The 14818-nt window shown below is 43.8% G+C and overlaps 1 protein-coding gene and 1 pseudogene across 1 annotated transcript in view; one reads left to right on the top strand and one right to left on the bottom strand.

Moving 5' to 3' along the window:
* The window catches only part of SPATS2 (spermatogenesis associated serine rich 2), a 221162-nt gene that overhangs the window by 162335 nt on the left and 44009 nt on the right, over nt 1-14818 (bottom strand). Inside the window, exons 5-8 of the mRNA XM_056120190.1 lie at nt 14114-14163; nt 8364-8619; nt 6854-7030; nt 2641-2776 (exon numbers count right to left, since the gene is read on the bottom strand). Of these exons, the coding sequence (XP_055976165.1) occupies nt 2641-2776; nt 6854-7030; nt 8364-8619; nt 14114-14163 (619 nt within the window). The remainder of the gene's footprint in view (nt 1-2640; nt 2777-6853; nt 7031-8363; nt 8620-14113; nt 14164-14818) is intronic.
* LOC130029265 (60S ribosomal protein L5-like) lies at nt 5079-5983 on the top strand (annotated as a pseudogene).

Genomic DNA, 14818 nt, shown 5'->3' with positions numbered 1-14818 from the left:
TACCTTGGCATTGAAATGGGCCATGTCAAATTGGCGCAATTCTTAATTATAAGTTAAGAGCTTGATCATAGACAAATGCTGTCATGATCCAAAAGTAAGGACGAGACTAGGACTTTGTTAGGAATAGGAAAGACTATCTGGCCTGAGTGCTGTAGTCTGAGATCGAGATGACGCCAGGAGAGCAATTCTATAAGCTTAATGTATCTCTTACTGTGTCCATACAAAATGATTTATATTATGTATGCTTATACGTTTGTTGGACAAGGAGAATAGAAACACACCCAGGGGATTCAGTTCTAGGATGGGTCGTCTTGCTGAGACAGCATCTGTCCTAGAAGCTGCTTTCCCTGAGGGAAAGAACTTTACCCCTGTTGATGGTGACCACACCTATGTGTAAGCCCCAACCCCTCATGGTTTGGGGACTTATCTAGACTGTAAGAGTGGGCTGGAAAATTGGGATCAGGATCCAGACTCCAGAGCGAGAAGGAGAATGAAGGGGGATCGAGGAGGAGAATGAAGGAAGGCAGGAACATATTTTGTGTGCAGGGGGCCCAGATTCAATCCCTGGTACCACAAGTTCCCCTGAGGACCACCAGGAATAACACTAGAGTAGGGAGCCAGGAGTAACCCCATTGTACTGCCAGATGTGACTCAAAAGTCAAAAAGAAAGAAAAGCCGAAGATATGACAACTATAACTCCAGAAGGAGAAACTAAGGACTGAGGTCAAAGCACAGACAAACTAGTAGATGAATTAGCTACTATAAAAGCAGCTTTTGTTTATGTTCCATGATATCACTTTGTGAATGATGCAAGTAGGTGCCAGCAACTTTTTGTAGGTTTTAATCTATACTCTTGTTTATTCCTACAGAAACAAAATAAAAGAAGGTCAGAGACTATCTCTAATTTCTCTGCCTCATCTGTTGTAATGTAAGATGAACAAATAAGCTTGGGAACAGGGACACAAATGCCCACGGATGGGTAAGAAAATAGATGTGAGGAAGTAAATTCGGTCACAGACGCAGCCAAATCTTATAAATAAGTAGAATGGAGAGTCCTAAAACCTCAGTCGAGCTGCTTGTCTTCCGATGATCCCAGAGTCATGAAGAGCTCAAGCATCACTGTGTGTGCCACGATCCGTATTGGTCCCCCAAACAGGGAGATGATACAGGGGGTAGGGCGCATGCCTGCATGTTCAACCTGCATTCAATTCCTGGCACCAAATAGTACCCCCGGCACTGCTAACTTGCACCCTTGTACTGAACTCCTGGCCTGGATGTTGAGAATCACTGAGAGGCGCCAGGTCTCCTGAAAGGCCGGAACAAACAAACAGCCTGAGAGGCCCAAACAAACCTGAAAAATTCCTTTCCGTTTATAAATATATGCCAATGCTCCCCAAGAAGTTTACAGGGTTAAATATTAAGTTAGCATCCTAATATCTATTTTTTTGTGTGGCTATACCTGGCAGTGCTCAGGGCTCATTCCTGGCTCTGTGCTCAGAAATCACTCCTGGCAGATTTGGGGACCATATGGAGTATCAGGATCAAACCCAGGTTGGCCATGTGCAAGCAAGTGCTCTCCCCATTGTACTATGTCTCCGGTCCCACCATCTTCCTATCTAATATTTAAAATAGCTCTGGTATCTTGGGCTGGATCGATAGCACAGTGGTAGGGCATTTGCCTTGCGTGCAGCCAGCCTGGCCGAGCCGGGTTCGATTCCTTCACCCCTCTCGGAGAGCTCGGCAAGCTACCAAAAGTATCTCACCCAAACAGCAAAGCCTAGCAAGCTTCCCGTGACGTATTCAATATGCCAAACACAGTAACAAGTCTCAAAAAAATGGAGATGTTACTGGGCTCGTTCGAGCAAATCGATGAACAATAGGAGGATAGTGTTTGTGTTTATAGCTCTGGTATCTTAGAAAGTATTAGAACATATTTCTCCTCCAAAATATTCTATTGGGCTGGAAAGAGAGCTCAAAGGTCACAGGTTCAATTGTCATCACAGTTCCAATTGCCAAAGAAGATCCTGGTGGGCCTGACCTATTTATGATTCCCGGAAAGCACCACAATCAAGTGTGTGTGCCACTCTCAGCCATTAAAACAAAGTGGCAGGGGCGGGAGCCAAGGCAAACAGGCAACACTTTAAAACCCTGTCATTAGTTACAGATCCTTTATTGTTGTTTTAGAATCTCACCCAGCTATGTTCTGTGCTTACTCCTGACTCCGTGCTCAGGGGACACTCCTGGACAGGCTCAGGAAGACCCTATGTGATGCTGGGGATTGAACTGGGCCAGTCGCATATAAGGCAAGTGCCCCATCTGATGTACTATCTCTCTGGGTCTCGGTTACAAATTCTTGGGTTTAAATAGACGCAATATTATTTGTTCTACTCATTACTATTTGTTCCTTCCTTAATACAGTAACCTCAAGACTATTTCTGGAGCAAGTTCTCTGCAACACTTTGTATTCGTCCATATTCTGACAAAAAGCAGTAGAATGAGGCAGGAAGCTCAATACAGCAAAAGTTTTTAAGTCTCTCTTTACAATGTGGAGCAGTTAAAGTCAGGAATAAAATAACCAGGGAATGGTTAACTGCAAATTATCGTTTCTGTGCTATGATATCAAATACAATTATAACTTACCAGCTCTGCAATTCTGCAAACGTTTGTTTCATTTTCTTAATGGAGGTATCCATCTCTTCTTTAACTACAACTTGATACCGTGCAAGAGACACCGTACAGCGCTGGAGGTCTTTCATGGATTTTTCAATACTGGAACCTTGGGGGGAAAAAAACCCAAGAGTTAATTTTAAAAAATAAAACAAAAAGGAAGGCGGTGGAAAGATAGTAAAGCAGGCAGGGCACTTCCCTTGCCTCGATTGACCTGGGTTCAATCCCCAACACCTCATGTGATTCCTTAAGCCTCAGGGCTAGTAGTCCTTGAGCACAGCCAGGTGTGGCCCAAAGGCAAACAAAACGCAACACAGGTATTTCACAACTGAAAGGATGTTTTTATATATACTCTTTTCAGGGTCACACCCAGCAGTGCTCAGAGGGTAGGGGGGACTATGAAGACCTAGGCTCAAATAAATTCACTGTTCTGTCTCAAAACACGAGAGAAACCATGATTTTCAAATAATGGTACATTTCCCCTGAGAAAACATTGAAGTGAGATCTATGATCACTTCAACTTAGTGCCTCCAGAGTGTTTCCAGGCTGTGATACATGTAAACAGCTGCAGATTCTCTGACTTAAGGGAGCAGAATTAAGAATTCAGAGAGGAGAGGCCGGAGTGACAGTACAGCAGGTAGAGCGTTTACTTTGCACGCAACTGACCCAAATTGATTCTCAGAATCTTATTTGATCCCCCAGTACCACCAGGTGAAATCTGATTATCCCCTAAGCATCACCAGGTGTGCTCCCAAAACAAACCAAAAAAAGAACTCAGGAGTACTCTGCCCTGAGAATTTTTGATACCATTTCCCTCCTGAGTTACACAAAGATCAGAGTTGTGAAAAAAGAAAAAAGCCAGAGAGGATCCGCATTGCGCTGGTCTGAGAAATTATCTGAAACAGGGAAGAGAATCCCTGAAAGGACCACAGGACAGGGCCCACCAGGACACCTATGCAGGTAGTTCCTGTGCATACAGCCAGAGGGCGCACTGCTTCAGTAAGGTAAGATAAGGTAAAGGTAAAGGCCCTCCCGTTGATCGTCGATTTGCTGGAGAGGGCCCAGCAACGTCTCCATTGGAGACTTTGTTGTTACTGTGTCTGGCATATGGAATACTCTCAGTAGCTTGCCAGGCTCTCCGAGAGGGGCGGAGGGGTGGTCGCAAGGTCAACCTAAAGTCAACCTGCAGCTTCAGTAAGGAGGGAAAAGAAACCTAAGACTAAAGAGGGCTCCAATTCCACCCGACAAGCTTAAACACAAGCCTCAAACTCTTTTCAAATAACTGAGATCAGTATAAATTACAAGGCTATTTAAAGGAATATGAAAACATCTAGAAATTTAAAGAAAATTCACAATATCTCAATCCAACAAAAAACTGACAAAGGGAAAAAACTATAGCCTACATTAAGGAGCAAAATACACGAACGGAGACAAATGCCGAAATCAAGTCGATGAGGACATCGAACAACTAGTTTGTACATGTGCTTAGAACAACCATGTGCTTAAGCAGAGGGAAGCATAAGCATCCTGAGGAAAGATATTGAAAAAGGAAAAGGGCGCCAGAATGGTAGTACAGTAGCGGAAAGGGTGCTTGCCTTGCACACAACCAACCTGGGTTTGTTTGATCCCCAGCATCCCGAATGGGCCCCCGAACACTACTAGGAGTCATTTCTGAGCACAGAGCCAGGAGTGACTCCTGAGCATTGCTGGTGTAGCCCAAAACCCAAAGGAAAGTTTGAAGGAAAAAAAGACAAAAATGTTTTTTGAATTTTTTTTTTGCCTTGTTTCTGCGCCACGCCCTGAAGTGCTCAGCAGGCAACTCTCAGCTCTGCGCTAGGGGGTTGCTCCCTGGAGGCAGTGCCCAGGGGTGGTACCAGGGATTGAACCTAAGTAGGTTGGTTAAGTGTCTTAACCCCTGTACTAGCTCTCTGGCCCCAATATGTGGATTTTAAAAGACCCCAACTGAACCTTTTTTTTTTAATTTTTTGCTTTTTGGGTCACACCTGGCGATGCACAGGGGCTACTCTTGGCTCTGCACTCAGGAATTACTCCTGGCGGTGCTTGGGGGACCATATGGGATGCTGGGAATTGAACCCGAGTGGGCTGCGTGCAAGGCAAATGCCCTACCTGCTGTGATATCGCTCCAGCCCCCCACCCTCCCCGCAACTGAACCTTTCAAGGTGAGAAAAAGAAAAACAAAAAACAATGTCTATAATAAAAACAATGGACTGGATTATTAGTAGATTATAAACTTTTTAACAAGAGTAGTAAATTTGAAGACCGCAATTTTAGAAATCATCCAAAACGAAATAAAACTGAAAAATCATTACTGGAAAATAAAAACTTTCCTTTTCTTCCCCCTAGCAGGCCACTCTGCCTATAGATCTGGGTCGAGCTGGGGACTGCGGTCTCTGTGCCACAGGATGGGCTTTGTTAAAGTTGTCAAGAAGAAGGCGTACTTCAAGAGATACCAAGTGAAATTTCAAAGACAGCAAGAGATCAAAACCGACTACTGTGCTCAGAAATGTTTGTTAATCCAGGATAAAAATAAATACGACACACCAAAATACAGGGTGATGGTCCGTGTCACCAACAGAGACATCATTTCCCTTTCGGCTTATGTTTGTATAGGAGGAGATATGGTAGCTTGTGCAGCATATGCTCATGAACTTCCCAAGCATGGTGTGAAGGTTGGCCTGAAAAATTACGCTGTAGTGTACTAGTTTGCTGCTGGCCCACAGGCTTCTCAATAGATCTGGCATGTTCAGAATTTATAAAGGCCAAGTGCAGATAAATATAATGTGGAAAGCATTGACAAACAAACTGGTGCTGTCACCTGCTATTTGGATGCAGGAGTTATTTCCAGGACTGGAAAGAAAGTTTTTGGGGCCCTGAAAGGAGAGCAGGTGGAGGCTTGTCTATTCCTCACAGTACCAAACAATTCTCTGGCTATGACTCAGAAAGTAAGGAATTCAACACTGAAGTACGTCGGAAACACACAGGGTGGAACATTGCAGAGCAGATGCGTTAGCTAATGGAAGAAGATGAAGATGTCCACAAGAAAGTTTTCTCAATACATAAAGAACAATATCACTCCAGACACGATGGAGGAGATGTAGTCATATGGGCAAAATCTGTGTATGAGAAGCTCGTGTGGTCATATGGGGAAACCCTGTTTATGAGAAGAAACCTAAGAGAGAAGTTAAAAAGAAGAGGTGAAACTGTCCCAAAATGGTTCTTTGCCCAGAAGAAAGATTGGGTAACCTAGAAGAAAGCAAGTTTCCTCAGAGCTCAGGAGCAGACTGCTGAGAGCTAAAATCAAACCATGATTTTTATGAAGATTTTGCAAAGAAAGTAATAAATCTATTGACCAAGCAGTGAAGAAAAGAAAACTAAACTAAAAATGAAAACTTTGAGGGGCCTGAGAGTAAGTACAAGAGCTAGGTTCTTGCCTTGCTTTGTAAGGGGCCATTGGTGCTACAACCCTGGTTCTATTTGGACCACTTAAGGTCCTGGGCACCGCCAGAGGTCACGTCTGAGGTCTGAGGTCACGCCTGAGCAGAGCCAGGAACAGCTTTTTGCTGTTGATTAAACCCGGAGATAAAAATGAAGAAATGGGCTAGAGAGACAGTACAACAGGTAGGGTGTTTGCCTTGCTCAGAGGACGAGGAAAAGGAAGAAGAGGAAGAAGGACGACGAGGAGGAAACAAATGTAGTGAAGCAAATACAAGAAACAGGTTAATGCTAGAAAAGTCATTTCAGCGATATACTTTAATAATTTTCATCCACAAATAGAATTCTATCATTGTAACGAGACTGAGGGACACTTCAATCACTATCAGACTCCATGTAAGCACAGCATTTCCTACAGTGGGCCACACCACCCCCAATCTAAGGGTTGATAGCAGCCTCAGAGCAATTGAGAGTTGTTTTCTATTTCTTTAGAGGAGGTAGATTTCTGGGGAGGAGCTGGGTGATTTTTTTTTCTCTACTAAAAATGGGACAGAAGACCAAATAAGCTTCATAACTTCTGCTGTCCGCAGAGGAAAGGACTGGTAGCCACTGCCCAGAAAACAGAAAACGCATTACTTCCTGCGCTTCTGAAATCTATGAAAACAAACAAAAAAACCTGCTCTCCTCAGTCAAAAATACTGACTTTGCTCCACAAGGAAGGAGTCTGAGTTACCTAGCTTCTTGTTGGTGAAGACTGGCACATCTTCCAGGCCCAGATTTGAAAACTGAGATCCTGTGGTAGGTCTTGAGAGAGGTTTGGCAGCATTCCTATTTTGTTGAGAGTTCTGAGGAGAGTGCACAGGCAAAGACTTGGACTCCGAACCAGAGATGCCGTTCTCCAGCGCAGATCCTGTCAGAGAAAGACAACAGCGTCTTAGAGCACAGTTTGAAAGTTACTCAAACATATATATCACGGTCCTCCCGTTGTTCATCGATTTGCTCGAGCGGGCCCAGTAACGTCTCCATCATGAGACTTGTTACTGTGTTTGGCACATCGAATACATCACGGGTAGCTTGCCAGGCTCTGCCGTGCGGGCGAGATACTCTCGGTAGCTTGCCGGGCTCTCCGAGAGGGGCGGAGGAATCGAACTCGGGTCGGCCATGTTGGCCGCTTGTAAGGCAAACGCCCTACCGCTGTGCTGTCGCTCCAGCCCATATATATATATATATATATATATATATATATATATATATACACACACACACACACACACATATATATACACACACACATATATATACACACACACACAAAGGGAAAAAAAGGACATTTTATGTGAAACTATCGCTCTTAAAAAGTGAACAAAGAGAAATGACAAAGTAGGCCCAAGAGAGGAATCCTGGATGAGGCTATCAATAGTGCCTGGCTCAACCCTGGCTGGCTCGTCGCTCACAGCTGGCTCCTGCGCTGACCAGGGAGAAGCCTCCACAACAGCTTTGAGCATACAGGTGATGGTGGTCAATGTCAACTTCTCATTAAAGGTAGGTAAGGTAAGGTAAAGGCCCTCCCGTTGATCGTCGATTTGCTCGAGCGGGCCCAGTAACGTCTCCATTGGAGACTTTGTTGTTACTGTGTCTGACATATCGAATAGTCTGGGTAGCTTGCCGGGCTCTCCGAGAGGGGCGGAGGAATCGAACTCGGGTCGGCCATGTTGGCCGTTTGTAAGGCGAACGCCCTACCCGCTGTGCTATCGAGCAAGACTTGTATTTTTATAGATCTGTGGTAATCACAAAATGTAACTCTTTAACATAAGAGATAACAACACTGGCCAGAGAGATGGTATAGGAATTTTTTTGGAGGAGGCTCTTTGGATCTGGGGCAACACTAGGGGTGCTCAGGGGTCACTCCTGGCAGTGTTTGCTCCAGCCCGTTGAGCTACCTCTTTCAGCCCAGCAGTACAGCGTTTAGTTAAAGCACAGGTCTTGAAAGTTGTTCAACCAGGTTCAACCCCTGGCATCTCACGGTTCTCTAAATAAACACTGTCTGATATGGTCCCTAGCACTGCTGGGTGGCAATGCATCCTCAAGGCTAAGGCAGGAGCATGGAGGCTGGGGAATTAGGTCTCCTGAGCACTGCTTGGGAGGTTTTCCCCTATCAAAAAAGAGAGGGAGAGACACAGACTAAAAAGACAAACTATTTTTCAACAGAATGCAACTTAAAAGAAAATCTATTCGTAACTTACTCGTTCTATCCACTGGTGAGGCAGACTTGGGATCCTCCAGTTCTCTGGCATCTATTGAAAGGGTCTCCATGCCTTCACTGAACGAGTCCACAGACTCTGAATCATGGACAGCACCGTTGACATGGTGCCCGTTGACACCACCCTTCTCTGAGGAAGGCGTCGATTGCTCCTCTTGAGTGGAAACAGTTGGACTGGAATTCGGGAGGCTGTTACCTGCTCCCACTGCAGGTTTGGGTTTGCTTTTCTTCTTTTTATTCTAATGGTTATTAAAGATTTGGGGGGGGGGAGAAAGGCCCTCACAATTCTGAAAAGTAGCTCTAGCTACCCAAAGGCAAGCAATATTACCAATTTCTTGAAAACTTTTCTAGAAATCAAATACATTTTATATGCGTTGAATTACCAAAACAATTATGTGAAATGCTTCATAGATGCTCAAATACATAAGTATAAAAACTGTGTTTATGGCAAAATTCACAGTAAGAAAGATTGAATCGCAAAATAAAAACATGCAATTTATATAGTCAAATATATTCAGGCTTTGCACACACACACGTAAACACATTAATATACTAATGATAAGGTGGTATAAGATATAAGCAAACTGAACGAACTACATCTTCTGTCTTATAAGAGATTAAAAATAAAGCTATACTTTAGGGCTGGGGAGTTAGTTCAGAGCTGACACAGTTCACCTGCCTGACACAGCCGGCTAGTTCACCTGCCTGACACAGACGGCTCTGGGCTCAATTCCCAGCACTATGTCACTTCCCTAGTGCTATAGGTAGAGTCCTGTTGGGCCCAGCATTGCTTGGAAGTCTCCCTGCCCCCACCACAATAAAGCAGTTTAAAAAATAAATAAAAGTGCTCTACTTCCTAGGTTCTAGGAACATGGCAGAGGAAGCAACAGGAATCTGCCTCCCTACCTAGACAATAAAACTGCACCAACAAAATTACCTAATGTAATTATTTTGTAAGTCTGGAGTCTGTAGAAGACTTGCAGTTAGTTGCCAGAGGGGAAAAAAGGATAAAAAAAACTGTGATTAATTTCAATTCTTAGCAGCTACCTATTCCCTATCTCGACTCAGGAGATAGGGCAGCTGTATGGTTCTGGAGAACAGTCTACGTAGGAGGGAAATATCGGAGAGGTGTGCTATAATCTCAGATGACTGATTTAGATGATTAGAAGCACAGACAGGAATGCAAGCAACCATTGTTTGGTCCCTCCTCTGAGTGCTGTAAGCCTCTCCCTCTTGCTAAAGTGACTTCCAGGGGGTTGTAGCGATAGCACAGCAGGTAGGGCATTTGCCTTGCACACGGCCGACCCGGGTTCGATTCCCAGCATCCCATATGGTCCCCCAAGTATCACCAGGAGTAACCCGTGTACATCGCCGGGTGTAACCCAAAAAGCAAAATAAATAAATAAATAAAGAGACTTCCAGGTAAATTAAGGGATTAAGGAAGCAATACATTCCCCTCACTTCCCTAAAGCTAGAATGAGAGAGGTAGGATATTCTTTTTTTTTTTTTTTTTGAGAGGGAGTGCCCACATCTGATGAGGAGTTACTCCTGGTTCTGTGCTTCTGGTGGTGCTCAGGAGACCTCAGGGGATGTCAAGGATCGAACCTTAGTTGGCTGCATACAAGGCAAACACCCTGCCCATTGTAGTATCACTCTGATCCTAAGAGTAAGATATTCATAACAACAGCATATACAGAAAAATCATGAAACATGTGACCACACATGCTCACAGAAAGGCTCAGTAAAGAACTGAAAAGACCTTAAATTTATATGTCAGGCTGACTCTTGGCCAAAAGACTGCTTTATAATACCAAAAAAAAAAAAAAAAAAGCAAGCATTGAGCAAGGAGGAAAATATGATTTCCAGTGTTTCTACATTATAAGGTTCAACCAATTTTCAACAACAAAAGATCACACTTACAAAGAAATAACAATATATGGTTCACTTGAAGAAAAAAGAATGAATCAACAGAAATTCCCGATGACAGACATATTAACACTTTCAAAACAAATGTCTTAATGGTACTCAAAGAAGAAAAGAATAATATGAGAAAGCCATGTATATGAAGAATGAATTTAAATAACTTGGCTTTTTTGGGGGACGAGCAGTTTGAGTCATAATACCTGGCTGTTCTCAGGGTACCATATGCAGTGTTAGGTACTGAACTGGGGTCGGCTGTAAGGAAGGTAACTGCCTTAACACTATCTGGTCAAATAATGATTTGTTTTTAAAACTTCTGCAGTTGCAGCTGGAGCACTAGTACAGCGGGTAGGACATTTGCCTAGTACATAGCCGAACCAGGTTCAATTCCCAGCATCCCATATGGTCCCCTAAGTACTGCCAGGAGTAATTTCTGAGTGCAAAGCCAGGAGGAACCCCTGTGCACTGCTGGGTGTGACTCAAAAAGAAAAAAAATAAACAAATTCTGGAGTTTAAAAGTACAAGTAATACCAAAGTTGAAAAAGAAAACCCAACAAACTTGAATATAGGGAAATGGAAAGAATTAAGTGAAGAAGGAAGAGAGAGAGAGAGAGAGTGAGAGAGAGAGAGAGAGAGAGAGAGAGAGAGAGAGAGAGAGAACAAACCTTGAAGATAACTGAAAAAAAGACACATTGTTTGTATTCAGGAGGTGTGTTCTGATGTTCAGGACCTCAAGATCCTCAGAACACATAGCAGCACCAAAGTACACAAGTTACAGTCCCAAAACAAAACTGAGTAGAGCCTAAGGGAAATCACTAAGTGGGCATCATAAAGTTCAAGATGACAGAGTGTTTGAAGACATGACAAAAACCTTCCAAATGTGATGAAAGACCACAGTAAACATCAAATAAGCTTTATAAACTCTAGAGTTATGGCAAAACGGCAGGAAATGAAAGACAACCGCCACACTTCCTTTTCCTAGCAAACAGTTCTGAAACCATGATCCTGTGAAAAATGAGATGGCCAGAGGAGCAGTCTCCCTGGGGAGAAGTGACAAGGAACACCGCAAAGGACAGAAACCTGGTGGGTATACTTGTAGGGTCCCGCAACAACTCGAGAGGACGGGCAGCTGCTAAATACAGCCCTTCTTCGGAGGTTGCAGGGCTCACACCCACATCAGGGGTCTTGACACCAGAAGACTGCATCAGGGAAGGAACACATGGCCAGGGATGGAATTCAGAAAGCATTTTCCTCCACAGAATAGTAAGATACTGGGAAGCAAAGATCTGCAGCTGAGAGCTAGGGGAGCAGGGGTGGATGCCCCGCTGCTGAACTCCAAGACCTGGCACCCCTGCCGTGGGGAGCACCCACGAGGCATTTGTCCAAGGCAGTGACTGACAATTTGAAGGCTACAGAGAGCTGGAGTCTGAGCTCTCAGGGAGGGCCCAGCTGGGGACCAAACAAGTCCACCCGTGGCCTCTGCAAAGCGTCTCCTCTTTACAACAGGCTTCTGTGTTATGAGAAACACCTGTTCATCCCCAAAGGCGCTATCAGCAGAACTACCCACGCTGCCGCTGTCTCTACTTGGAACTTAGAACACAGGTTGTAGCAGAAGAAGCCTGCACTGCTGGGCAAAGTTTGACTCCTGGAAACTGCTGGACACTGATCCCATCACAGCTCTATCCTCCCAACAGTGGCACCCTTCCTGAAACCCACCCTTGGAGAGAGATTTCACAGTGGTCAGTTAGGGAAGCTATCATTTACAGATGGCACCTGCAGGCCCTGAGAAATGACCTTCTGTATTTTTCTGTCACACTGGTGTGATTGCCGCTGTCTCCCTCCAAACCTATGGCCACCAGATTTCTCTCCTGTTTGCTCTGTTAAAGATCTGGGTTACAGTCTCCCTGATGTGGGCTTCCTCAAAAAAGAAGTGAAAAAAAAAATGTGTTAGATATTGCCGTAGGTAGCACTGCAGCACTGTCCTCCCGTTCTTTATCGATTTGCTCGAGCGGGCACTAGTAACATCTCACACAAATTGTGAGACTTGTTACTGTTTTTGGCATATCGAATACGTCACGGATAGCTCACCAGGTTTTGCTGTGCAGGTGAGATATTCTCGGTAGCTTGCCGGGCTCTCAGAGAGGGGCAGAGGAATTGAACTTGGGTTGGCTGTGTGCAAGGCAAACGTCCTACCCGCTATACTATCGCTCCAGCCCATTGTCTTAGGTACTTCTACTTATTAGTATTATTTTTCCATTTTAAATATAAGAAAATTAAGGCTTATAAAGGTTAAACAATAATCCCAAAACATGAACCAGCCAGTAGAGACAACATACACCCAGTTCACAGTGAAGTGTCTTTTGCTCTTTAAAATGAAGCAGCAGACACTCCTGCACAGTAGTCAGAAGCAAATCAGACCTCACTAACATCAGAGACTGTAACAGTTGTCTGATCTAAAAATTTCAACTGATCTATGATATGAATAATATTGAAACCACTGGACTAGATCTCCTTCTAGAGAGGCTGTTTTCCTTAAGATTCTCTTTTTTTTTTTTCTCACAAAAAAAAAGTGTATATGTTGTACATATAGTTTGTTTCTGGAACACATCTGGCAGTGCTCAGGGTCTGCGCTCAGGAGACCATATGGGGTGTTAAGGATTGAGTGCAGGTCGGCTTTGTGCAAGGCAAGTGTCCTACCTGCCGATTATCTTTCAGCTCCACCTTAAGATGCTCTTCTTATATATCTAATATTAATATTTTCTAATAACTGTACTGTGGCTAAGTTAATGTGCTTCCTGTCTTAAACCATATGTAAAAGACTATGTAGTCCTTCTATGTCTATCCATTTATAAGCAAATTTCATTACTTCATCTCTCCTATAACAGCTGCATAGTATTCAGTTGTGCAGATGTACCAAAGTTTCTTTAACCGGTCATCTATTCTAAGGCACTTGGGTTCTTTCCAGATTTTGGCTATTGTGAACAGTGCTGCAATAAACATATAGGTACAGATGTCATTTCTACTGTGCTTTTTTTGCATCCTCGGGATATATTCCCAGAAGGGGTATTGCGGGGTCATATGGAAGCTCACTTTCCAGTTTTTGAAGGACTGTCCATATTGTTTTCCAGAAAGGCTAAACTAGAGGGCATTCCCACCAACAGTGAAAGAGTGTCCCTTTTTCCCCACATCCATGCCAGCACTGGTTGCTTTTGTTCATTTGTGGAGCATAAAACAACATAACATGAGACTGACATGAGGCTGACACCTAAGGATAGTAGATACACGGAACAGGAAGATCACTCCATAGCTGGAAGTCTGCCTCATGAGCAAAGGGGAGAAGGCAGATGGAATAGAGAAGGGATCACCAAGAAAATAATGGCTTGAGGAACCAGTCAGGATGGGAGATGTGTGCTGAAAGTAGATAATGGACCAAACATGATAACCTCTCAGTACCTGCATTGCAAAACATAATGCCCAAAAGTAGAATATTGGGGAATATTGTCTGCCATGGAGGCAGGGGCAGGGTAGGAAAAGGAGGGTATACTGGGGAGATTGGTGGTGGGAATGTGCACTGGTGGAGGGATGGGTGTTTGATCATTGTGTGATTGTAGCCCAACCACGAAAGCTTGTAACTATCTCACGGTGATTCAATAAAATTAAAAAAGAAAAAGACTATGTAGTATTCGAAGTACAAGGCTGTGTTTCAATATCACAAAAGCCTTAACTGTGTAAACCAAAGATATGTATCTTAGAAATAGTTTTGCATACTTTTAATATTTCAAAATCAATATCATGCTTCAAACAATTTTTTACCTTTTTCTTGCCTGTTATAGTCCATTCTTTGAGTACTTCATTGGCACTACCTATAAAGAGAAGTCAATAATGATATTTTTTTCCCCAATGTGCGTATGAGCAAGCAAGAATTGTGTCCCTGCATTTTGTAATTGCTGGAGTATTTCCATAGTTCCTGGTAGGAAAAGTTCACTTGACTAAGCACTGCCAGGGTTAGCCCTGGTGGTCCCCAGCTCTTACAGAGCCTGGGCAGCACCTGCCACCCGAGCACCATGTGGAAGGCCAAAAACAAAGAAAAACAAAAACGAAGACCAGAGTTCGATCCCTAGCACCGCTGAGTACATCCCTGGCAGTCTCCTCCTAACCCCTTCCACTGCTGGGCCCAAGCACCACTGTACTGCCAGGCCCTAGCACTGAGGCATTTGGCGCACCAGGGCCTAGCACTGCTGCGAGTGAATCCCAGGACCCATAAGCACTGACTGGGAATGCTTGCCCTCCCAAGGTTTTTTTCTGAAATTCCTATTCATCCCAACACCCATCAAGTCTATCAAAAAGCAGATGACATTGCTTCTTAAAAATATTATTAGAGAATATTTTAAGACAGTTCTTCAAGCTTATTTCTTATTACAAATATTATAAAATGCAAGAATAGATCATTTCTAGGGCTCTAACAATTATCTTTAAGATCACGGTATCACGGTCCTTCCGTTGTTCATCGATTTGCTT

Source organism: Sorex fumeus, unplaced genomic scaffold (genome assembly GCF_029834395.1).
Source record: "Sorex fumeus unplaced genomic scaffold, SorFum_2.1 ptg000042l, whole genome shotgun sequence".
In the NCBI taxonomy this organism is placed as follows: Eukaryota; Metazoa; Chordata; class Mammalia; order Eulipotyphla; family Soricidae; genus Sorex; species Sorex fumeus.
This window is presented reverse-complemented; position numbering and strand designations above follow the sequence as displayed.